At 67.2% G+C, this 23,336-nt stretch overlaps 7 protein-coding genes across 7 annotated transcripts in view; 3 read left to right on the top strand and 4 right to left on the bottom strand.

Moving 5' to 3' along the window:
* Positions 1 to 380: 380 nt before the first annotated feature.
* EMIHUDRAFT_451964 (hypothetical protein) lies at positions 381 to 3,307 on the top strand (the record flags this gene model as incomplete). The annotated part of the gene is made up of 7 exons (XM_005765880.1): positions 381 to 458; positions 601 to 740; positions 861 to 929; positions 999 to 1,146; positions 1,561 to 1,635; positions 1,975 to 2,793; positions 2,875 to 3,307. 7 exons carry the CDS (start codon positions 381 to 383, stop codon positions 3,031 to 3,033), a joined length of 1,488 nt encoding a protein of 495 aa, XP_005765937.1. The 3' UTR covers positions 3,034 to 3,307.
* Positions 3,308 to 3,333: 26 nt separating this feature from the next.
* EMIHUDRAFT_66767 (hypothetical protein) lies at positions 3,334 to 3,654 on the bottom strand (the record flags this gene model as incomplete). Its single annotated transcript, XM_005765879.1, has 1 exon — positions 3,334 to 3,654. A coding segment is annotated over one exon (321 nt), but the record flags the coding sequence as incomplete, so codon positions are not given.
* A 2,157-nt stretch (positions 3,655 to 5,811) lies between these two features.
* Positions 5,812 to 9,093, top strand: EMIHUDRAFT_451962 (hypothetical protein). The gene is made up of 10 exons (XM_005765878.1): positions 5,812 to 5,929; positions 6,011 to 6,095; positions 6,242 to 6,519; positions 6,599 to 6,692; positions 6,771 to 6,839; positions 6,916 to 7,211; positions 7,400 to 7,471; positions 7,709 to 7,768; positions 7,943 to 8,482; positions 8,590 to 9,093. Exons 1-10 carry the CDS (start codon positions 5,843 to 5,845, stop codon positions 8,782 to 8,784), a joined length of 1,776 nt encoding a protein of 591 aa, XP_005765935.1. The 5' UTR covers positions 5,812 to 5,842; the 3' UTR covers positions 8,785 to 9,093.
* A 1,472-nt stretch (positions 9,094 to 10,565) lies between these two features.
* EMIHUDRAFT_66781 (hypothetical protein) lies at positions 10,566 to 10,823 on the bottom strand (the record flags this gene model as incomplete). Its single annotated transcript, XM_005765877.1, has 1 exon — positions 10,566 to 10,823. One exon carries the CDS (start codon positions 10,821 to 10,823, stop codon positions 10,566 to 10,568), a length of 258 nt encoding a protein of 85 aa, XP_005765934.1.
* Positions 10,824 to 12,844: 2,021 nt separating this feature from the next.
* Positions 12,845 to 15,598, bottom strand: EMIHUDRAFT_356962 (hypothetical protein). The gene is made up of 8 exons (XM_005765876.1): positions 14,858 to 15,598; positions 14,469 to 14,594; positions 14,340 to 14,388; positions 14,117 to 14,211; positions 13,922 to 13,993; positions 13,632 to 13,778; positions 13,483 to 13,560; positions 12,845 to 13,315 (listed from the first exon to the last, which is right to left on the bottom strand). The coding sequence occupies exons 1-8, from the start codon at positions 15,548 to 15,550 to the stop codon at positions 13,214 to 13,216; spliced, it is 1,362 nt and encodes a 453-aa protein (XP_005765933.1). The 5' UTR covers positions 15,551 to 15,598; the 3' UTR covers positions 12,845 to 13,213.
* Positions 15,599 to 17,707: 2,109 nt separating this feature from the next.
* EMIHUDRAFT_103806 (hypothetical protein) lies at positions 17,708 to 20,897 on the bottom strand (the record flags this gene model as incomplete). Its single annotated transcript, XM_005765875.1, has 4 exons — positions 17,708 to 18,709; positions 18,803 to 19,162; positions 19,287 to 19,342; positions 19,931 to 20,897. 4 exons carry the CDS (start codon positions 20,895 to 20,897, stop codon positions 17,708 to 17,710), a joined length of 2,385 nt encoding a protein of 794 aa, XP_005765932.1.
* Positions 20,898 to 21,948: 1,051 nt separating this feature from the next.
* EMIHUDRAFT_103805 (hypothetical protein) overlaps positions 21,949 to 23,336 on the top strand; it is a gene marked incomplete at both ends in the record, with an annotated part of 4,594 nt that continues 3,206 nt past the window's right edge. Inside the window, 5 exons of the mRNA XM_005765874.1 lie at positions 21,949 to 22,317; positions 22,379 to 22,426; positions 22,473 to 22,481; positions 22,514 to 22,891; positions 23,222 to 23,334. Coding sequence (XP_005765931.1) covers positions 21,949 to 22,317; positions 22,379 to 22,426; positions 22,473 to 22,481; positions 22,514 to 22,891; positions 23,222 to 23,334 — 917 coding nt within the window. The remainder of the gene's footprint in view (positions 22,318 to 22,378; positions 22,427 to 22,472; positions 22,482 to 22,513; positions 22,892 to 23,221; positions 23,335 to 23,336) is intronic.

The raw sequence follows: 23,336 nt of genomic DNA, 5'->3' as shown, positions 1-23,336 counted from the left end.
CGCCGCAGCAGCAGCAGCAGCAGCAGCAGCAGCAGCAGCAGCAGCAGCAGCAGAGGAGCAGCGCCGCCGCGCCGCAGCCGCCGCCCGCGTGCAGCCGCCCGCCCGTGTGTGAGTAGAGAGAATTTTTGTTTTTGTCGTGTGTGTGCTGCTGGTGCTGCAGCCGCCTCCGCCACCGCCGCCCGCCTCCGCAGCTCCCTCGCGTCCGCGGACAAAAGCAGTCATATATCAGGAGCTGCTCTTCCAAAGCGCACAAGACTTGCAAGATCCCTTCGGAACAGCCACTTTAGAGAGAGAGAAAGAAAGTACGTTGCCCCCGCCAAAAGCAGGCTGGGCCGGTCGTCAGCCGCCCTGCCAGGTACGAGTACGAGAGCTGCCGCGTAATGCCGCCCGCGCCGCCGATGCGCCCCGAGGCCAGTGGCACGGTCGCCGAGAACCAGTCCGGGCGTGCAAGCTTAAAGGTTTCCGGCCCATGCCCACGTCTCCGCCCGCCGCCCGCCGCCCGCGGCCCACCGCCCGCCGCCCGCCGAGCGCAGCCCACCGCCCCGCCGACCGCCGCCGCCGACCGCCACGCCGCCTCCCGCCCCACCACAACGTTCGCAGGGAAAGGGCGCCGGGCCCTACAAGGTGGACGGCGGCAAGGAGCTCTTCGAGGTCGAGCGCATCCTCGACACCCGCCACCGCGGTGCCAGCGGCCCCGAGTACCTTGTCTCTTGGGTGGGATACGCTCGCGCTGACGACTCGTGCGCCGCCGCCTAGATGCACGCATATGCGCCACCCCCAAGTATGATGTGCTCCTCAGCGGAGACGCCTTCACACCACAAGGGATTGCGTCTCAACCCCCCGACTCCCCTGCGCGCAAGGTGGGAGCCCGCCGCCAACCTCGCCCTCGCCAGCGGAAAAGTGCGCGAGTTTGAGCGCGCGAGGGTGGAGTCCATGACGCGCGCCGCCGTCGCCGCCGCCCCCGCCGCCGCCCGGGCGGCGCACCAGGCGGCGCCGAGGCCGCGGGTGATGGCGGAGCGCGTCGTGGGCGCCATCCAGGAGTACTACGTCGACCGCGAGGCCAGCGGCGAGGCGGTGGCGGGCGCCGGCTGGCGGCGTGCGAGCGAGGTGGAGGGCGGCCTCGTCGCGGCATTTTGGGAGCGCGAGGTTGCACAGACGGACCCGCGAGCGAGCCGCGGCGGGCGCCGCACCCCCGCACCCCTGCCAGCGCCCTCTCCCTCTCCGCCCGCCCTCCCCGCCGTCTCGCCCGCCGCCACGTCGAGCGGCGAAGCGGCGGACAAGTCGACGCAGCCGCGCGTGCGCAAGGCGCCGCGCCGGGCCCCGCAGAAGCCGCGCACGGCGGGAGGCGACAAGGAGGCGGCAGAGATGCTGCTCGGAATGGCGCGGGGCGGACAGGCGGCTGGTGGGGAGCACGGCGGGCAGGCGCCGGCGCAGGCCGCCGAGGAGGAGGTGGAGGTGGAGGAGAGGGAGGTGGAGGAGAGGGACGTGGTAGTCCTCGACCCGCCGCCCAGCGCGGCCGGCCCCTCCGGCCGCCCCGCCCCGCAGAGCTGCAAGGATAAGGCGCTGGCGGCGGTTCCGCGGGCGGCTGGCACGGCGCAGGCGGCGGCCAAGCCTCAGCGCGTCACCTCCGGCTCTGTGCAAGGCGTCCGCCTCGGCGGCGCGGCAAAGGCGCGCGGACGCTGATCTCGGCTGGTCTCGGCTGGTCTCGGCTGGTCTCGGCTGGTCTCGGCTGGTCTCGGCTGATCTCGGCTGGTCTCGGCTGGTCTCGGCTGATCTCGGCTCTTCTGCGCGAGGCTCAGGTGCGGCGGGGGGCGAGGGAGGGCCACGTCACGTCGTACCTCGCGCCGCACTTCCGCGCGCGCTGGGCCGCCACCGAGCAGGACGAACGGCGCGACGAGGCAGCTCAAGCGTCCGCCTCGAGAGTGTGTACGCGGTGGATTAAAGCACGTGACACGTTCACGGCGCGTCGGATAGGAGATCACCTTTGCGGCGCTGCAGCCCCTGCTGCTCAAGCCGCTGCTCTGGACGACGGCCGCGGCGAGGGCCGCGCCTTCACTGTCCGGCGAGGGAGGTCGGGAGGAGGTGCTCGTGGCCAAGGCGGAGCCTGTCGTCGTGGCGGAGCCGTGGGGAGCGGCGAGGCTCGCGCCCTGCGCTCTGCTCGGGGCGGCACTCTCTCCCATGTTCCACTGCGCCCCGCCTGCGAGGAGTGGCGACGCGGCCAACGGCGGTGGCGGCGGGCGGCGGCTAGGCGCGGCGGGCAGCAAGAGGAGGGTGAGTGGCAGCGCGCGGGACGGCGGCCAGCCCAAGCGCATGCGCGGCGGGAACACCGCGACGGGCTGGACGGTCGAGGAGGACCTCGCGCTGCTGGCGGGCGTGCGGCGGTACGGGACGCAGTTCCCGCTCGTCGCTGCGGAGATGCCGCCGCCCCCGAGCGGAAAGCAGCGCACGCCGGACGCGGTGCGCAACCGCCTCCAACGGCTTCAGAGCGACCAAGAGCTCCGAAAGGCTTTGGATCAGCGCAAGGCATCGGAGCGAGTGGCGGTGGATGCGCTTCTGGCCGCCCAGTCCCCCCCGCCCGGCGCGGCCAGCTGCGGCAGCCTCGGCCCGCAGCACGGCGCTCTGACTGAGGCGAGGCCGACGCGCTGCATCCGCGGCTCCGAGCACGGCCGCGCCAAGTGGAGCGCCGAGGAGGACGCGCTCATTGAGCAGGCCCACAGCCTCCACGGCGGGCAGTGGCGCCGCATCGCCGCCCAGCTGCCCGGCCGGTCCGACTCCTCGGTCCGCAACCGCTGGGTGCGCACGCCTCCCGAGGCGCGGCGCGCGTGCGTGACACAAGCCCATCCATGTCCATGTCCATGTGCATGTCACGTATAGGTGCGCCTTAACGACGAGCGGCGCGAGCAGGCCGCGCCCGCCTCGCACCGCTCGTTCATCTGCGAGCGCCCGCCCCCCAGCACCTCCCTGCTGCCCCCCGATTTGTCTGCGCTGGCGGGACGCGTCGCCTCTGGCATCGATGTGTATTCGGCAGTCTAACCCGGAAGAGGGTGGCGTCGACATGGGCGTCGACGAGCCCATGTGCGCGGTGCTTCTATCACACACCCCTGCGCGGCACAGCATCGGCGCGTGCGTGTGCATCCCTGCACCAATAGAGATCATGGTCGCCGCGCGCATGTGTGTTCATACGTCAGTACGGTGGTCGGGGGATCTGGGCGAGGGTTGTGGCGGGTTCTCTCTGCATGTGTAACGTACACGGCTCTCTATGGCGCATTGCAATTTACACGCCAAAACCTGTAAACGTACGAGCACAGTCTCTCACCTCGCCTTAGAAAATTGTCAAGTGGCCAGACTGTTGATCAGGGCCACTCCACGGGCTATCCAGTGTGATGACGGCTGATCCGTCGGCAGCCGCATGAACATGACGAAGTTGGTGGAATGGCCGGTGGTGGAGAGCGTCCCGCGCCGCGCTGTCGTCCGGTAGACCGGGCACTCATAGTGGGGGTAGGTGGACAGCTTGTCCGACTGCACTGGCAGCAGCTGGACGTAAGTCATTGGGCTGAATAGCACCTTGGGTTGCGACTCCTCGAGCTGGACCTTCTCGTCGCCCATCCGCGCACCCTCGACGAAGAGACCGCTCGTGTGCACGCCGTCCTCAGGCTTGGCCGTTGGAGCCTCCCAGAAAAAGTGAAAGTCAAACTCGACGGTGTCGATGGGCAGCGTGTATTTTCGGGCGTAGTTTTGCAGCGCGCCGGTCGTCGTCTCCAAATGCGGCGGCCTGCGTCCACTGCGAATCGTCGAGCAGCGTGGCGTACGCGTCCTCCTGTGCCGAAAGCGTCACGAGCGGCGGCCGCCGGAAGGGCGACGGCGGATCCATGCCTCGGCATCGATCGCGTAACAGACGGGCGCGCGGGCTCTCGAGGTCTCGCGGGCCACTGGTGAAACAAAGGGTGCACAACCCTGTCAGGGTTCGGGCTCCCAGCCGTCTGGGGTCGTAGTTCGCGCTGAGGGGGGGGGCGGGGTCGGTAGGTTGGCAGGAGGGGTTTGAGGTGCCACAGGCCTCCACTGGATAGGTAGGTAGGGGCCGCGAGCGCTTTCGCGCCCATAGGCGCAGGCAGGGAGGGGCTCGAGCGGCGTGTCGTGCGGTCGCTAATGAGTGAATCATACTCGAGGGGTGCTGCGCGTCCTGGATAATCGCCCGAGGTCGCAGCTTTCCGCTGTCCTCGCGCAGCTTGGGGAGGGTCAGTCAGGCATGGCGCGGCCACGAGCGAGAAGCGCGGCTAAACAGGCCGTGCCAGGCCACGAGGCGGCCGTCCCGGGTTGACACATAGGTAGGTACGGGCGGGCCTGAAAAGCTGAATCCACGCGAGCCGAAGGTTGGCCTTTATACGGTTTTCTCGCCCAGTACTATCTATCTATATTCTTTTTCCGTATTCTTTCCGTATTCTTGTCCCAAACAGGGTCTATATTCTCGAATATGCCAAGAATACAGCTCCAAATCGGGCCTATATTCTCAAATATTCATTATATTCCCGCTGAAAATCGCTGAAAATCCTTTCGTCCTTCGAAAAAGAATAGAAACAGAGCCAACAGAGAGATTTTTCGCAATATAGAATCGGAAGAATAACGTATAAAGGCCAAGCCCGAAGGTGGAGGGGCGGGAGGCCTGAGATCTGACACGCAGTCAGTCAGCCAGACAGACCGCCAGGCGCCAGCCAGTGACGCAGTGAGTGAGGAAGATGAAAGTGATGAACTGCTCGACCCACCCCGATCGTGCTCAACAAGCTCCTCTCGTGGCTCGATCGGTCACATCCTATTTGAGATGATGGAGCCTGGACGCGGCGACCCCTCGGGTGCTTCGAAGCCGGAACCCAGAGGCTCTGACGGCGGCCTCCCAAGGCCCAAGAGTCCACTTCGCATGCTCTCGCTGGTGATAACGACCGCGACACTTGCTGCCGGCGCGGCAGCCGGCGGCGTTGTGTCGTCCATGCGGCCTGGTGACTCGGGCCGGCCTTCGGCACGGCTCACGATTGGCGGCGCCGAGGAGGCGTCACCGGAGCTGGCCGAGTTTCAGATGCACCTGCATCGGCTGAGTGAGAGCGCGGAAGAGCCGTCGAGGTTACTACGCGCGCTGCTGGGCTACATCCGCCTCGCTGCGGCGCGAGGCGGTGGCCGTCCCTCGCTCTGCCTGTGGGACCCGGCCGTCCGTGCGCTCCTTGACGCCTCTCCGCACGCGCTACCGTGCCTGCGTACGGCTGGCTTCTGCGACGAGCGGCGCGACCAGAGCGGCGCGCCGTTCCTCTTCGCCCGCCGCGTGCGCCGTCCCTTTCTCGCCGCCATTGAGGCCGCCTGCGAGCACGCGATCGCCCTCGCCGAGCGCGACGAGGAGGCGGAGGCGCGCGCAGACGAGCGGGCGCGGGACGCGTCGCGGGCGGTGGGATCGGCGGCGCCTCCCGGCGCAGAGGTGCGCCCGCCGCCCCTCGAACGGCAGGGCGCGGCCGTCCGCAGCGGCGGGCCGATGTTGCGCGCGGAGCGGAGCGCGCGCCGCTGGCCGCAACCGGCTGAGCTGCTGGCGGCGGCAGACGGCGACGGCGACGGCGACGGAGGCGAGGGAGGGAGCGGCCTCGGCGGCCTCGGCGGCGGCGGCGGCCTCGGCGGCGACGGTGACAACGATGGCGACGACGACGATGAGGGCGAGGGGGCGGAGGGCAAGGGGCGGAGGCGGGCCGATGCGTCGGGAGAGGCGAGCGGCGACGCGAGCGGCGAGGGGGAGGAGGAGGAGGAGGAGGGGGAGGGGGAGGAGGGGGAGGGGGAGGGGGAGGGCGGCATCGTCGAGCAGCTGCAGGGGATGATCTCGGGCCTGATCTCGGAGATCGAGCGGCAGGTCGCGCGCGAGCCTCGCCCCAAGCGCGGCTCGGCCGGCAACTCGAGCGAGGTGGCCACAGTCCACTCCGCCGCAGCTTCCCGCGCCGTCGGAGCCGCGTCCACGACACGCCCCCGGGACGGCCCCTCGCAGGCGCCCGTCCACTTCCGGATCTACACGTCCAAGCCGCCCTTCCCGGGCGGGCTGCCGCCGCCGATCGGCTTGCCCTTCATGCCCGGCGGGGCCTGAGCCGGGCCCGAGGCGTGTCGACTCGACCCGTGGAGGAGGAGCCGTCGGCACTTGATGATAGGCGGGCCCACGGCCGGCGAGGACGAGGAGGGGGGGTGGAGGGCGTCCCTTCACACGCCGCTTCTCCGTGAGCAGGCGGCCCCTCGGGCGGCGACGACGAGGACGGCGAGGTTCCCACCCTCGAGCGGCGGCTGCGTGCCGCAGGCCTGCCCGCAGAGGCGGAGGAGGTGGTGACACGCGAGCTGCGGCGGCTGCGCCGGATGTCGCCGATGCACTCCGAGTACTCGACGCTCGTCGACTACCTCGAGTGGATGGCGGAGCTGCCTTGGGCGCCGCCCGAGTCGCCGCAGCCGCCGGTGCCGCTCTCGCAGGCGCGCGCGCAGCTTGAGGAGGACCACTACGCGATGGACAAGGTGCCAGCAACGCACCCTCGGGGGAAGCACTCATGACGGAGGTATTGCCGGTATTGACTGTGAGTTATGAATGGACAAGGTCAAGCAGCGCATCCTCGAGTTCCTCGCCGTCTGCCACTTGCGCGGAGACACCAAGGGGTCCATCCTCTGCATGCTCGGCCCGCCCGGCATCGGCACGACCTCGCGCGGCTAGTGTCGGTCGGGCCTCTTCCTAGAAGCTTCCCGGACCCGTCCTCGAACCGTCCTCTCAGGCAAGACGTCGCTCGGCAAGTCGGTGGCCGCGGCGCTCGGCCGCCCCTTCCACCGCGTCTCCGTGGGAGGCAGCCGCTGCCCAAGGCGGGGAGGGGCTTGCTGGGCACGCGGGCCCCAACGCTGCGGCTGCCCTCTGTCGCGCAGGCATCCACTCCGAGGCGGAGGTGCGAGGCCACCGGAGGACGTACGTCGGCGCGCTGCCCGGCCTCATCCTGCAGGCGGTCAAGAAGTGCGGCGCCGCGAACTGCGTCATCATGCTCGACGAGGTGGACAAGCTCGGTCGCAACTCGTACAACGGCGACCCGTCCTCCGCGCTGCTCGAGGTCCTCGACCCCGAGCAGAACGGCGCTTTCCGCGACCACTTCCTGGCGGTGCCCTTCAACCTGTCGCAGGCGGCCCTTCGCCTCGCCTCCGCAGACGACGGAGGAATGCACGGCCCAGTGAGGTGCCCCTCGCCCCGTCACAGGTGCTCTTCATCGCAACCGCCAACGAGATGGAGGGCATTCCTCGCCCGCTGCGCGACCGCATGGAGGCGACCGACGCTCACCAGCGCACGGACGGACCACACACGCCCCGCTGGCCACGCCCGGGACATGTCCGTGACATGTCCGTGACGCGTCCCGCACAGGTGATCGAGCTGACCGGCTACACCGTCGACGACAAGGTCGCCATCGCCGCGCGCCACCTGCTGCCGAAGCAGGTCGCGCTGCACGGCCTCTCGCCCGGCCAGCTCTCGCTCGGCGAGGAGGAGCTCGACCACCTCATCTCGGGCTACACGCGCGAGGCCAGCCTTGCCGAGATGCGACGAGATGCGCCGAGAATGCCACGCCGAGATGCGCCGAGATGCGCTGCGATGGTTCCCATCGTGGGCGCCACCCGCCCGCCCCCGCCCCCCTCCCCGCCCCTCAAGTCTTTGCCTCCCGCCCGCTTCCCGCAGGCCGGCGTGCGCGAGCTCGAGCGCAAGCTGGGCGCCCTTTGCCGCGCGATCGCCGCAAACGTCTCCGAGGCAGGAGAGGCGGCCAGCGAGGCGGCGGCGGCGGCGGCGGCCGCCGCTGGAGGAGCCGACGAGGGCGCGCCGTCCGAAGGCGGCGGAGGCAGCGAGGCCGCCGCTGCCGCCGAGGCGGCGACGGCGGCGGCGGCGCCGATCGCGCTGAGCGTGGCGGACATCGAGCGGGTGCTCGGTCCGCCTCGCTTCGAGCCGCGGCGTGACGTTGCGCGGCGCATCACGAAGCCCGGCATCGCGCTCGGGCTCGCCGCGACCGTGTTTGGGGGCGAGACGCTCTTTGTGGAGGTGGAGCAGGTGGCGGGCAAGGGGGCGGTGCAGATGACGGGCAACATCAAGGAGGTGATGCAGGAGAGCGTCAAGGCGGCGCTCACGTGGATCCGCGCAAACGTGGCCGAGCTCGGCCTGGCCAAGACCGCCTCCGAGGCTCTCCTCAACACCACCGACCTGCACATCCACTTCCCCGAGGGCGCGACGCCAAAGGATGGCCCCTCGGCCGGCGTCACAATCACCACCGCGCTGACGTCCCTCCTCACCGGCCGCCTCGTGCGCAACGACGTGGCGATGACGGGCGAGATCACTCTGCGCGGGCTGGTCCTCCCCGTCGGCGGCATCAAGGAGAAGGTTGTCGCCGCGCACCGCGCCGGCGTCCGCACCGTGCTGCTGCCGCAGGCCAACGAGAAGGACCTACGCGAGCTGCCGCAAAAGGTGCTCGACGAGAGACACGTCCCCCAGACACTTCGCACGCAACTCGTTGGGCTCCCCCGAGAACACCCCGCCCCCCCCCCCTCCCCCGTCCCTCCCCGCCGCACCAGGTCCTTGATGAGATGCAGTTCGAGCTCGTCTCGGACGTGCGCGAGGTCATCCGCGCCGCCCTCGTCCCCGCCGACGTCACCGAGGCCGAGGCGGCGGGCAGCGCTAGCGGCGACGGCAGCGAGCCGGCCACCGACGACGGGCGGCAAGTTCCCCTGTCGCACCCGCTGCCGAGCGTACCCACCGGGGTGCCTTGACTCTCGCGGCAAAGTGGGCGACGGAGCCCGGCGCGCCGCCGCAACGGCGAGTCACGGCGAGGGCCTCGTGCCCGCGAGCGCGGGCTCGAGTGCCGCGGCCGAGCCCTCGACAGTCGGAGGCGCGTTGGGCGCAAGAGACGGCTCGCACCATGTACAAATCCTCTCTCTCCTCTCTCTCCCGCTCCCTCGCATTGGACACTTGCGGGGAGCGCTTTTGTGGTGTGAGGGAGTGGGGCGTGGTGTGCACACGCTCTGCCCCCGCGCGCGCACGAATGGGCGGCGTGATATCTATGTGTGCGGTTGTACAAGAAGCCCCGAGGCCGAGCGCGCGAAATGCCGAAAAGAAAAAAGCGTTGCCAATTTCGAAAACCGGAAAAGGCGGGGTAGGGATCCCTAAAGGGCTACGGCTTTAAGGGGGGAGAGGATTGGAGGATACCTTTTTATCTTTTGGCCAGAATCCTTGCATCGAACCATCGTGATTACCCAACCCTCTCAGCTCTCTCAGAGTCTCTCTCCGTGTGTTGTGTGTACGGGTCCGTTCCACTGCACACTTCCCGAGACACTGCTAGTAACACTGCACACACGAGACACAGTGTGTGCGGCACACACAGACCTCAGGAGATCCCCGCATATCTGTGTAATATCGTTTGTGCATTGTATGTGGGCTTTGTGCACAGGGCGGTGTAGGCGGTAGTGCTAGTGGGGCCCCGCCCCCCGCAAGCCGCGGTACTGTCCTATAAATAATAAATAAAACGGACACCTCTACTCGGAGCATGACTCGGAGATGGGTAAAAGGGGGTACTGTCTACGGGAACGCTCTGGGGGGAGGCGGGGGCCCCCGGAGGCACCGTGCGCCGCGCAGCAGTGCGGAAACGGGGCTCCGGCTCCGTTAGTCTCCGTTAGCACCGACTTACCGAATGGTTGATCAGAGGGCAGATTTGGAGAGATCTCGAGGAGTACATACAGATAGACCCTCCAACCATCAGAAAACTCCAACCTGATCGGTCGTACTGACCGCCGACAGATCACTCCAGACAGCAGACAGGCCGACGTCTGCACACGGCCGGCCGGGCGAGAGGCTTGACACGATCCGACCCTGCGACCCTGACGCTGCTGCTCTAGCTATCAGACATGCGCTGCTGACTGCTGCCACAATGTGCGACCGGTGCTGACCCACTTGGCGGCCTTCCCGGTCAGTGGTGAGGCGCAGTTCAGAGCTGTCGATGGCGCGATGCCGCACTGGTCCCACATTGGTAACACGAGACCACCACGTTTGCCGGTCCAAGAGAGAGGCACCGGCGCTGTCCTGAGAAGGTGCGTGGTCCCTATTGACTGCCCATGCGCGCGAGGCTGTGTAGGCATAGCCTCGAGAGTGCCAGCAGCCAATCCGAGGCAGTTTGTGACGCGCATTGCGTCAGAAGCGTGCACGCGCTGGAAGGACACCTTCCTACTGGCCGTACGATCAGGTCGTCACTGAATGCCGAAGACTAAGGCCGCGAGCTATGCAGGCGGTCAGTTGAGCAGCATGGCACGATCAGCAGCGCCGAAAGGATGTCGCAAGGCGTGATAGCATGGCCGCAAGTACGCCGAATTCCCATGAAAACAAGTAAAAAATCGCGCGAAAAAAATGCCAAAAAAATCGGCGCCTGCGGCGGGCTGGGGGACCCCATCTCCCCGCCGCATGGGTACCCCCTAGGGCCCTCGCCTCCCCCCAGAGCGGGAACGTGCACACACGTATTCTATGGGAGGTATGTGTGTATTGATCAGCGCCGTGATCACCCCTACTCAACGCCTCCAAGCTGCTCGGTCATCACGTCGATGCAGTCCCCGTCCTCCAGCTCAAGCATTCTCGGGGTTTGGTGCGAGTTCACGCGCTCCCCATCGAACAGGAACCGCAGCGTGCTCCTCGACGAATCACCGATGCCGCGCGTGTGGCAGTACTGGTCCATCATCGGGGCAAGACTGTTGTCCATCTCGACGATGTACGCGTCCTCCCGGCCGTCCTGGTCAACTACCTTCACGGCTATGGTGCAGCCCATGCCGCCGCTGCTAGAGCCCGACGTCGAGAGGTTGAGAATGCGCTTCCGCATCTGTATGCCGCGTCCGTTGCCCGGGGGCAGCGAAAGGCTGCCCCGTGACGCAATCTCCCACGCATCTAGGTGGTCCGTCAAGAAGGAGTGCAGCCCGTGCAGCTTTTCGTCGAAGTGTGCGTCCTCGTCGAGCTTCTCCAGCGACACACAGCCGCTCTCGTCAGCAAAGGCATCAAGATCCTCGTCGTAGTGGACGACGGGGTCTCCTTGGACTTTCGCTGCGTCGGCGAGCGGCTTGAGGTGCTCGAGCTTGCCGCAGCACACGATCCGCGCAGCAATCGGGTCGAAGTGGAGGTTGATGATCTGTACAATGTCCTCCAGAGCGACATAGCTTTCGTCGCTGACCGCGCGCAACAAGAGTCCCGTGGTGCCCGACTCGCCAACCTTGCGCGCGCGCACTAGAAGCTGCTCGATGACTTGCGTCCGCAACCGGGGCGCGTGCAGCGCTGCGAACGGGATCGCCCGATGCACGTCGGGAAGGAGTGATGCAATGTGCTGTTGCTTCGCTTTGAGGGCGGCAACCAGGCCGGGCCACTCAAGCCAGCGGACTCGGCTCTCGTAGATCGGCTCCGCAGCAAATATGGGCGATTCCCTGCCGTGTGTGACGCTAGACTGGACCACCTCACCAGGCTGGCATGGAGTGACGAACATATTTTTCACGTCGTCCTTGGTCACCTTCTGCCGCTGAGCAGGCCTGGCTGCCTCCTCCGTCTCTGCCTCCTCATACCCTGTGACTTTGAAGAAGCGAACAACAATCCAGCCAATTTTGGGATCCTCATCGGAGCAACGCGCGAGCGCACGTTCTCCGGGCGGGAGAGTGTGATCGAAGCGAAACGAGTAGGCCTCGTCGCGGTTCTTGGTGTAGCCCTCGATATCGTACGACCGGTCGCCGCGCTCCCGAATCGGACCCCAGGTGAAGGCGTGATCCCAGGTGTTCTGGTCGACAGGCGGCGGTGTTTCTCCCTGGTCGACGAAGACATAGCCGCCAAAGTCTCCTGTCGCGGCGTTCCCAAACATGTTGGTGCACTCAACAACAAATGGCTCGCCAGGAGCTGCGGCATAGTATCGGGTTTGGCCTCGGATGCCGTTCTTCATGCCGGTATCACAGAAGACAGGATGCAGCGGTTGCTTCGCCCCGGACGGGAGGCGCAGCTTGATGCTTGCGCTGAACGAACTCACAGGCGCAGTGGGCTGCCGGTGAAAGGATTCCTTTGACATATGTGACAGCTGACAAGCCCCCGCGCCCGCCGTCCTTCCGTTCCCGCGCGATCTGTGCTGAGACCTCGAGACCGCAACGAGTTTTTTGTAACGCTGTGCGAGGGTTTCGGAGCCAGAGCCACTTTTTTCTTAGGCTCCTCATGCCAGTTTCGGAGGGCAAACCCTGCCCGGCCCCTAGAGCTTGCAAGATGGGTGAAGTTCTTGTTGTTTGTTGGCACCTCGCTGCTTGTAAGCATAATCGACGTTTCCCACGTTCATAGGCGTGAGCACGCCAGCGCAGCAAACTCCGGGGCCTTGGTGTGTCCGCACCCCTCGATGCTGCAAAAGTTCCCTGCCGATTCCCCGTATTTTGGGTCGTCCTTGAAGTACTTGTTCCAGATCTGGGAGGGGCGGGGGGAGCTTGAGGGGATAGGGAAGGAGGGAGGAGAGGCAGCGGGTGCGGCGGCGGTGGCGGGCGGCAGCGCCGGCGGGCGCGGCGGCGGCGGCGGGCGCGGTGGCGGGCGGCGGGCGCGGCGGCGGCGGCGGGCGAGTCCCAGAGTGGTATGTGGTAAGGGGGGAGAGGAGGCGTGTTTCGGCAGACCTGAATGATCTTGTGGAAGACCAACGTGCAACGAGTACTTGGGCTCAATGCGCATCCCTCCGGTACTCCATCGGCGCGATGTCCGTGTCCTTGTTGTTGGGCCGTGTCACTGCACACTGGTCCGCGTATGCGCCTGTCTGGAAGGCGGAGACGAGGCACCCGCCCACAATCTCGTCCTGTGCATTATCGTGATTAAAAACATCTTTCATACGGGAACAGAGCGGTCTGACCAAAACAGAAAAGCGCTACTGTGAGGCCAGTCTGAGTTGTGAGTGTCCCCGACTCCCGCGTCGCAGCCGTATCGCCCCAGAGAGATCGTGTTGCAGAGAACGCTGACGACAGGCTGACGATGGACCGCACATCCAGGAGCTTAAACTGCTCCTGCCGCCACCAGGGGTCGAGCGAGCGCCCCGTTGCCTCAGGGCGCGGGTCGCAAAAGACGCAAACGCCGATCGCACGCAGCCGGGACGCAGGGCGGGCGCCACGGCGGGTGTGGAGAAGCGGCCGCTACTCCGTGCGGCGTGTGCACGCGGTAGGAGCCTCAGAGGAGGACGAGGCCAATCTCGTTGGCCACGACCGTGGGGCACCTCCAGTTGTACAGGTAGTACTGCAGGTGCCCATCTCCGATGCCGAACTTGAGCTCCTGCGCCGCGGCGGAGGGGGGAGTCCGGCCGCGGAGGGGGAGGACGAGGGGCCGCCGCCGCCGGGCAGCAGAGGTGCCGCGGTCTGCGAGGCTCCCCGGGCAGGAGGTCGAGGAGGAGAGAGGGGCGGAGAGAGGTGTGTGTCCGGGGCGCGGGTCGGGGGGCTTGCCTTGAGCAGGCTGTCGTTGTCGAGGATGTCGAGCGCGTTGAAGACGTCAAACTCGTGCCTCTTCGCGAGGACGAGCGCCTGCGGGACGAGTCGTGCGGCGTGAGCGGTCGTCCTCCATGGCCAGCGGCGGCTTGGCGAGGGGCGAGCGCGTCGCTGATCAGCTGCTGGACCGGCGTCTTGTTCGCGAAGTAGTAGTAGCAGTAGGCCGCGTGCAGCTTGGTGTGCTTCTCGTGCTTGAGCACCGACGAGGGGAGCGAGTAGAAGGAGAACATGTCCGTCACCTCCTTCTCGCCATCCTGAGGGCCGTGGCGCCGGCCCGGGTGGCGAAGGGCGGGTGGCGAAGGGCGGGTGCGAGAGTAGGGACGCCCCCCTCCCCCTCCCCGGTCCCCCCCCCCCCCCACCCCTCCCCCCCCACTCCCCACCCCACTCCCCCGCGCGCCTCGCCGGCCTCCTCGACGACGTAGGTGTAGATGACGCCCTTGCGAGGCACGAGCCAGTGCGAGAACTCCGCCTACGCGCGGGACCGGGCGCGCCTTCACCTCAGTGTCCGTGGAAGATAGGGCGGGCATGTGCGAGGCCCGTGGAGTGTGTCTGTGTGCGTAGGTGTGTGTCGCATGGCCGGCCTCTCTCGCGCCTCGGAGAGCTGCGGCGTCAGCTTGTACCGCCGCAAGTAGGCGTTGAGCTTGGCGCAGCAGGAGGGGACGTCCTCCTCCTTGAGGGCTCGCACGCCTGGCCGCGCGCGGGGGCGTAAAGTGTATCCGCGCCAGCCTCCACCCTACCACACCCCACCGCCCCGCCCCCGCCCCCGCTGCAAGTTGGCGAGCCCGACAGCGTCTCTCCTCCCCTCCTCCGCTCACCCTTGGTGACCGGCTGGTCGGGGAGCGCGTAGAGCTTGAGCGTGCGCACCTACGGACACGTCCCCGACACGTCCCCGACACGTCCCCGACACGTCCCACTCGCAACCGCACAGCCGTCGTCATGCGCGCCATTGTCATGCGCGGGGCGAGGCGGGAGAAGCCGACTTCGATGAGCTTCTTTGGGTTGAGCGAGCGGTGCCAGTAGCGGCAGCGCGCGACCGGCCGCGGCAGCACCACCCCGGCCGTGTAGGTCGCCTGCGCGAGGGGAGGGCGGTAGGGAGGGGCAGGGAGGTGGAGAGGGAGGGAGAGGGAGGGGGAGAGGCAGGGGTGGAGCAGGGGCGCGGCGGAGGTGGGGCGGAGGTGGGGCGGAGGTGGGGCGGAGGTGGGGCGGAGGTGGGGCGGAGGTGGGGCGGAGGTGGGGCGGAGGCGACGGTGGCGAGGGCGAGGGCGGCGGTGTCGATGCCGGCGGCGGTGGGTGAGGGGCGGCGGGGGCGGGGCGGCGGGGGCGGGCGCGGCGCCTGGAAGATGCCCTTCTCGTTGACGCGGCGGGTGACCTCTCGGATGAGCACCGGAGCGAGCCGCTTCGAGCGCAGCTTCTTGTGCACGCAGAGGAAGTTCACCTCGACCACCGCCTGGTCGCCGAGCTCGGCCGCGCCGCCGCCGCTGCTCGCAGCCGAGCCCGTTGCGCCGCCGTCCAGGTCGAGGCCCGACAGCTTCTCCTCAATGTTGACGCCGCTCGCGCCGGCGCCGCCCTCGCCCTCCTCCGCCTTGTCGGCGGCCGGCGGAGGGCGCGGCTCGACCCGCTGGCCGTGGCAGAGGAGGTCGGCCGGGGTGGCGCCGATGAAGGCGACCAGCTTCTTCGTCTGCGACACCCGCACGCCCACATGCCAGTAGTCGAGCGCGCCGGGCGGCTGCATCGCCCAGCGGATAAAGTCGAGCGAGTAGTCAAAGCGGAACATGGCGTCGCCATCCTCGACGTAGTTTTCGTGCAGTAGCGTGTAGAGCTCCTTGGCCTGCTCCGCGTCGGACAGGTCGAGGTCCGTCCACTCGAAGGCGGGCGGCAGGTTGTACGGCTCCGCACGCACCTTCTCCGGGTCTGCCGGGTTGATGGGGCCGCAGGCGTCCTCCTCCTCTGCATTCAGCGACGGCACTGGCTGCGTGTCCCAGAAGGCGTGCCCGACCGCCTCGCTGATCTCCTCCACCGAACCCATGCCTTGCCGATGGCCCCGGCCCCTGGGTGTCCGGAGTGGAGAGTCGGGAGTTTGGGCCTTAGTTGCCGGCGTGGTGAAGAATTTCACAAAGCACAGGTCGCCCCGCGAGCTGGGAATAGGACCGCCGCAAGCGGCGTGGCGTGGGGCGGTTGAGCGTGCCTCCGGGGGCCCCTCTGCGCCGGGGAGGCGTTGTTGGAGGCTAGGACGCAAGCGTCCTTTTTCAAACGGGGGTGCCACTCCGCTACGCTCCGACCCGAATTTGGAGGGCCATGAAGTTTAAGGTGTTGCTGCGCAAAAGGGGCGGGGCGCGGGCGCGCGCGGCAGGCCGAGAGCTCTTTTTGGAGATCAGACCCCTTTCGATGATGCTTTCTATGTCTATCTATCTCATGCTTCATTCATGAATGACACAACACGCGGTGGTGGGACGTGGGAGCTGGTGGAGCTGTCAGCTGATCGATCCAAGCGGGTGTGGGGAGTGGGGGGCATGGCTGGGCATGCAGGTCCGCCAGTCGGCCCGGCCTCTGACGTGGTGCTGCCGCTGCATTCGCTGAAGAAGAGAGGTGCGACTTGATTGGAGGCACTGGAGGCGAGGGTGGGGAAGGGAAGGTTGGGCCGGGCCGTGAGGGGCTGATGGCGCTGGCCAGCGCGGGGTGTGAGATGTCGTCGTCGTCGTTCGACGTCGTCGTATACTGCTGGCCCTCGAGTTGCCAGGGCTGTGGGAATTTGCGTCTGTGGCGTCTACGCTGGCTCTGCAGCGTGATGGCTGGCGGGACCGCGAGGCCGGCGGCAGCGGAAGGAGAGGCTGGGCACGAGCCAGGAACAGGCTGGCCAGGTCCGCAGGTGGCTGCGCTCGGGCGAGGCGCGCGCGCGCATGGCAGGCCGAGCAGGCTCGGCATATGGTGAACCCCCGAGGTCGCGATGGCGGTCCCGCTTTTCCCGCCCGATCATTTCGTCCGTCCAATCGTAGGAAGGATCGGATCGCCCATGTTTAGCGTTTGCCAAACTTGCCCGAGATGTTTACGGACGATGACCATGTCTTCCTGACGCGCCTCTGCCAGGCGCCTCCAGACGTGCTCTTGCTCTCAAAGGGTCCGCACGACGTCATCTTCCGGCGGTCGCGTCGCCTCAACCGCAGCGGTACGCTCGACCTGAGGGCGCACGAGGCACTCGTGCTTCGGGACTGGCAGAGGCTGCTAGCCGCAACCACATGCCTGCCGCAAAGCACCGTCGTGATCTGGCGCACTCCGTACGTCTACGGCTCTGAACACGACACCGCTTCACCCGACTTGGTCGAGGAGCGGCGGCTGATGACGAACGTCACGCGGCGAGTCACGCACGCCGCCTGCCGAAACATGCAGGCCACGCGGCCGCGCCTCTTCTGCGTAGACGCGTTCGCCTTCACTGACGCTTCCACCAACGGCAACGCCCGTACTCCGCGTCCTTTCGACAAGGTTCACTTCCGTGACCGTGTGTGGAACGTCATGCTGGACGTGCTTCTCAATCTGATCGAGCGGGCGTCTCGCCTTCCCCTGGGCTCAAACTCCGACTCGAGGCACCTGTGGCAGACCCTAGATGACGCGTGCCCTGCGACGGACGCCGGCGGCGGCCCGCGCTGCCGAGTGCTCTCACCATACTACCGCCAGGATTTCAACGTGAGTGCGGAGGCCGCGGCGAGCACGCGTACCACCTACTGTGATCACGTTGGTGACGACTTTGAGATTGGAGACAGCAGGCGTGCGGAGTGTGGGGAGCTCGTTGCCTCGCGGGCGACGGGGCGAGGCGTGGCGGTGTCGCGGCTTTCACAGTTTCACACGGCGTGAGACGGAAGTCGTATACCTAAAACCTGTATATGGCTGCGTGCGTGCGTGCGTAAAGCCGTACGCAGTATGGTGCGCGGGCGGCCAGCCCCATCCCTCACCTAGGAGCCGCGATATGTGTGTTGCGTAGCGTTTTTGCCCCCATACGCATACTACCCCTTGTGCCGCTTTGTTCGCGAGGGAGTGCCAGGGAGACCGAGGTGACATCTGGGACATGAGAGGTGCTGCGAGAAAGAATGGGCGAGTCCGAAGAGATACGGGAGTCGGGAGAAGGCAGACGCCCCTGTCCTGAACGTAATCCTACACACCGCACACGACACAGAGAGCTCGCGCACAGGGCTCAATCGACTATAGTGCTCATGGCCATGGTCCGTAGCTGGCGGCGGATGGGATAGCGATCGGACGGTGCGATCTGCGCGAGCGAGAGCACAATCATCTGCTCGCGCGGGACGACAGCGAAGAAGGTGCTCGCCCAGCCGCCCCAGCCAAACTCGCCCTTGCTCGCGAGCAGGCGCGCCTTGATCGGATCGACGATGACGCTCCAGCCGAGGCCGAACCCGATGCCGTCAAAGCCGGTCTCCGCGAAGCCACTGTCGGCCGCGATCGCCTCGATGTCGACGCGGTGGAGCCCGGCCTCGCCGAGCGGCAGGTGGTTGGAATTCATAAAGTCGACAGTCTTGCACGAGAGGATCCGAACGCCGTCGAGCTCGCCGCGGTTGAGCAGCATCGCCGCGAAGCGCAGGTAATCGTGCGCCGTCGAGACGACGCCGCCGCCCGCCTCGAGGAAGGGGCGGCGCACCGTGAAGTCGCCCGCCTCGGCGTCGTCGAGCACGTGGAAGCGGCGGGGGCGTGGCGGTGGGTCGGCTGAGCTGGGCTCCCTCCGCCACGGCGACGCCGCCTGGATCGGTGGCGGCGAGGCGCTGCTCGTCGGTCTCGACGGTGGCGACGGTGGCGACGGGGACGACGGACGCGGTGAGCCGTTGAGCCGTTGAGCGAGGCGTCTCGTCATCGACAGAGGTGACGAGGGCGGGGTGAGCGCCGCCTCGTTGAGCCGCCGGTCGATGACGTGGAATCGCTCCTGCTCCGCCGCCGGGGCCCGCTCAAAGGCGAACCACGGGCGGCCGCGCGTCGACGTGCCGCCGAGCCGCCCGTGCTCGACGAGGCGCGCCATCGCCTCGGACAGCGCGAAGTGGTCTAGGTGGAGGCTGAGCTCCTCGAGCCGCGCAAAGACGGCCGGCGTGCACGCGTAGATCCCCGCCTCGACGCCGTGGCGCACCGCCGGGCCCGCCTCGGGCATGGTGCCCTCGCCGAGATGCAGCACCGCCGCCACCCCGCCGTGCTCCTGGGGGCGAAGGCGGGAGTGAGGGACGGGTGGAGGGGCGGGAGGGCGCGAGGCGCGCGCCGCAAGCGGGTTCCGCGGCGGGTGGGCGCCAACCTCGCTCTGCATCGCGACCCGCACCATGCTGTCCGGAAGGCCGCGCCTGTGGCGATCGACCGGCTCCTCCTCGACAAGGGCTACCGCGTCGAAGACCGACGGCCTTCCGTCGCCGCCCGCCGCGTCGATGAGCGCGCGGCGCATCCTCGGGACGAGCGAGCAATCGAACAAGTGGTCGGGCGTGCAGATCAGAAAATCGGCTTCGCCCACCTCAGAGCGAGCAGCGAGCAGCGAGGCGGCGAACCCGTTGGCAAAGGTGGCGCCGAGGTCGACGAAGCGAATCTCAAGCTGAGGGCTCAGGCCCATCTCGGCGAGCGCGGCCCGGATGAGCGCGCCGCGCGCGCCGAGCACAAGCACGACCTGCCGGGCGCATCGTGGGGCGTGTCGTGGGCGTGTCGTGGGCGCATCGTGGGCGTGTCGTGGGCGTGTCGCGGGTGTGTCGCGGGCGTGTACTGTAGAGGTGTGTTGTGGACGTGTCCCAAACCTTGTTGACGCCGCCGTCGTGCAGCTGCCGCAAGACGTGCGCGAGGACAGGCTGGCCTACGGACACGGAGGACAGCACTTGGCCTGGCCGTGTCCCCCGCGTCCCGCCTGCGGGCGAGGGCGGGCGGGCCTGCGAGCGGCTGGAGCACCTTTGGCTCGAGGTGTGAACAGGAGGTGTGAACAGGAGCTGTGAACAGGGCGGGCCTGCGAGCGGCTGGAGCACCTTTGGCTCGAGCGCCTAGAAGCAGAACTACGCCAACCTCAGTATTCAGAGCACCGCGTGAATACAACCGAGAAGAATACCGTTAATACAGCGGAATACGGGTGAATACAGCTGAACACGTGTCCTCTCGGGCGCTGGTTGGGAGACATGAACACGTATTCTGCTTCTAGGCTCGAGAGCCGAGTCAAACGGCCCCGGCCGCGCGGCGCACGAGACGACGGCCACCCGAGCGGAGGTGCGGCTCGTGGAGGCGCGGCTCTCCCGCGGCAGGCCCGCGAGCACTTCGGTGAGGTCGTCGCTCTCTCGGAAGAGCCGCAGCGCGCGCGGGGCGCCCTTCCCCTCCATCGGGCTCACCCCGCCGCTCCCTCGGTCGCTGCCCCTCCCTCGGTCGCTGCAGCTGCCTCGGTCGCTGCCTTGCTCACTGCCCGCGTCGGCAGACCGGCGGAGCGACCAGAGCAGCGTGGCGAAGGACCCGCCGCGCTCGAAGCGGCGGCGCTGCCGCGCGACGGCGCCGACGCGGCCCGGAGCCTCGGACGCCTCGTAGATTGCGGCAAAGCGCGGCAGCTTCTCCGGCGGCACGACGAAGCCAGAGTCGGCCATCCCGAGCGGGGAGAAGAGGGTCTCGTCCATCAGCCGGTCGAGGGGCAGGCCTGAGATCACCTCGAGCAGCCGGCCGAGCACGTCCGTCGCGTACGAGTAGCGCCACGACTCGCCGGGGTGGAAGGCGAGCGGCAGCCGGCCGATCCGGTCGACAAAGTCGGAGAGCGAGAGGTGGTACGGTGCATCCCAGCCGCAGCCCGCCGCCTTGTAGGCCTCGTCGACGGCGGTGTCCGAGTCGCCGTACGTCAGCCCGGCGGTGTGCGTGAGCAGGTGGTGCACAGTCACCTCGCGCTCCGCCGGGACGATCTCGCCCGAGGCGAGCAGCACCCGCGCGTTTGCAAACGAAGGCAGGTGATGCGAGACGGGCTCGTCGAGCTGGAAGAGTCCCTTCTCGTAGAGCACCATCGCGCACACGGAGACGAGCGGCTTGGTGAGGGAGTAGAGGCGGACGAGGGTGTGCTGCGTCAGCGGGCTGCCGCTGGCCACGTCTGCAGAGCCGCTCGAGTGCGCATAAACCAGCTTCCCTCGCCGAGCGATGGCGGTGAAGAGCCCAGGCAGCTTCCCAGAGCCGACCCAGCCGTCGCTCCACCGGCTGATCTCACTCAAGCGCTGGGTCGATAGCCCCACCGCCTCTGGCTGCGCCAGTGGGAGCGGCCAAGTGCCGTCCAGATCAGCGTCGATGAGAGGGCCTTGCAAGTGGCGGCGGCGGCGGATGAGGGCGAGCAGCGCCACTGCCGCCGCCACGGCTGTCGCTGCCGCGAGTACGTGGCCTCCGCGAGGACCCGCCATGCGTGAAGCGCAACAGCGCCCCGGCGGGACGCCGCTCCAGCCAGTCCGGCAGGTACCCCCCCACAGTCGTACTGTGCCGTACGAAAGTGTGAACAGGTGGAGCAGCAGCTCCTGAGCACGGCGCCGCAGGCGCCTGTTGATAGGTCCAGGTGGTAGCCCTGGATGGGCAATGCATACGCCTCACTGGGCCTTAGATCGCCCGACCGCGTCCCGGTGCTCTGTGGTCGGATTTGTGACGCCGCCGCACCGCGCCGCGGCGGGGGGGGGGGCCTCCGGAGGCCGAGGATGGCCGTGACGGACCGGGACGAGCTCTGGGAGGTTCAGTGTCAGTGTATATATTGTAGATATCAACCATGTTCACAACATCTCTCAGTCTACCGGTAGCTAAGCCTGGGAAGGCGATGCCGGGGCCGTACAGCAGCTTGATGATGTTTCGCCGGCGTGCGTCCCGGAGCGGTGCCGGACGGACGGTCCGTGGGAGGAAAACTCAGGGCAACGCCGACGCCGCTCTGATTCGACTTTTAACTTCAAACAAAGACAGTGGCACGCGCCAGCGCGGTGCGTGCCACTGTCAGGAGCGGATCCGTCAGTTAGTCGTGTTCACGCCCGGGATCGTGCCCTGAGTAACCTGGGCAGACTTTAGGCCTGGACAGTACCGTCGAAGCCAAGAGAACGCCGTGTTATGTCCACTCTCTTCTCCTCCTCTCCTCTCTGACTTCTGTGTCTCTCTCTCTCTCCCCCCCCCCTCTCTCTCTCTTCTCTTTCTCTCTCTCTCTCTCTCTCTCTCTCTCTCTCTCTCTCTCTCTCTCTCGCTCTCGCTCTCTCTCTCTCTCTCTCTCTCTCTCCTCTCTTTTCCTTTTTTCTTTCTCTCTCTCTCTCTCTCTCTCTCTCTCTCTCTCTCTCTCTCTCTCTCTCTCTCTCTCTCTCTCTCTCTCTCTCTCTCTCTCTCGTCGCTCTTTCTCGACGGCGGAACGCCCGTCGAGGTCTCGGCAAAACTGCCCCCGTCCAACCTGGCTCAAACACGTAGCCGCGCGGCGCTTGCTGAATGCGAATGCGCGAGCGCACTCCGAGAGGGCTCAATCGATTGCCCGCCCACTCTTTCAGCCTCCGCATCGCGCCCATCGCCGCCGCTCTGCTCGTGGCTTCCATCTACCGGCAATATTGCAATACATCGCCGGTAGTTGGAAGGCTGCCCGCTGGCCGATGGCCGTGTCCGTCGGCTCCTGTCCCATACGACCACGGGCAGGTCACCATCTCCTCGGCCGGCGCTGCGGTGCTTGAGAGAGCGGCTCGTTTCTTTGCGTCCGACCAGCAGACGGGCGCGACAAAGTTCTGCTGCTGCAACGACGGGAAGGCGCATGCCCTCGCCCCCGCCGGAGCGACCTGCATCGACGTCTGCGAGCAGGCGCGCGGGATGCGTGTGCGCGAGAGCGTGAGGGCGCCGCTCTCGTGACCCTGCCCCGCTCCCCTCTCTGCCGCAGAAGACGAACATCGAGAGCTACTACGGCGGCAGGTCGCGGCTCGACCCGGTGCGCGGTGTCCCGTCCCTGCCCTGCCCCGCCACTTTTGCACCAGGTCTGCCAGGTGCACTCCAACCATGGCTCATGCTGTGATAGGTGAGTTTGCGCAGCGAATGCCCAGCCTATGAAACGCTGCCGTGCGAGCATCGGTATCGGCGCGAGTATCCGATCCGGTGGGTGGTGACGGCGAGGGTCGTGGGCAGCGCCGGCGTGCACGAGACGACGGTGTGGTGTTACGAGCGGAGCTACGTCATGTTTGAGCACGTGTGGAACCGGACGGAGTGCGACATGCAGGACGCCGACTCTGAACAGACGATGGAGATGTGCATCGACGGGGGAGACGGCCCGCGATGGTACTTTACGTCGGTCAACATGCAGGAGCGTCTGGCGGCGTGTTGTCTGCCGTCGCGCGAGTCGTGGTCGGGGATGCCGTGCCTAGACGAGTGCGAGGCCAGGGTCGTCTCGCGCTCGACGGTGTGGCCGAGGGCGCCGCAGCACGCGAGGGCGCCGAGGGCGCCTCCCGCTCCTCTCTAGGACGAGGCTCTGTCCGTCCGCCTCTCGCGCTACAAGGCCTTGGCCATATGAGAAGTGTGCGCCGCCGTGCGTTGTGTTGGGTTTTTAGCAACTAAACAGCGCAACAACTCTCAAGGACAAGGTGGGAGAAGACAGCTCAGACCTCAGTCCCCGCGAAAACTTGGATGGAGCACTTGGAGTGCACTCGCCGTCACTCGCGCCGGAGTGTCACTCCGGGCGGTCTCAGCAACCTACTCTCACATGACACATCCACGGACCCCAGGCTTGCAGGCACCAGGCGGGGCCGGGCCGAGCTGCTGGCTGCTGCTGCTTCACCCAGCGGGCCGGATGATCGGCATCGCCATCGGGCTACGAGCAAGCCCTGACCCTGTGGGGGGGGGGGGGT

The sequence above is a fragment of the Emiliania huxleyi genome, assembly GCF_000372725.1.
Source record: "Emiliania huxleyi CCMP1516 unplaced genomic scaffold EMIHUscaffold_53, whole genome shotgun sequence".
Classification (NCBI taxonomy): Eukaryota; Haptophyta; order Isochrysidales; family Noelaerhabdaceae; genus Emiliania; species Emiliania huxleyi.
The sequence above is the reverse complement of the archived record's forward strand: the minus strand, read 5'-3'. Positions and strand labels throughout refer to the sequence as shown.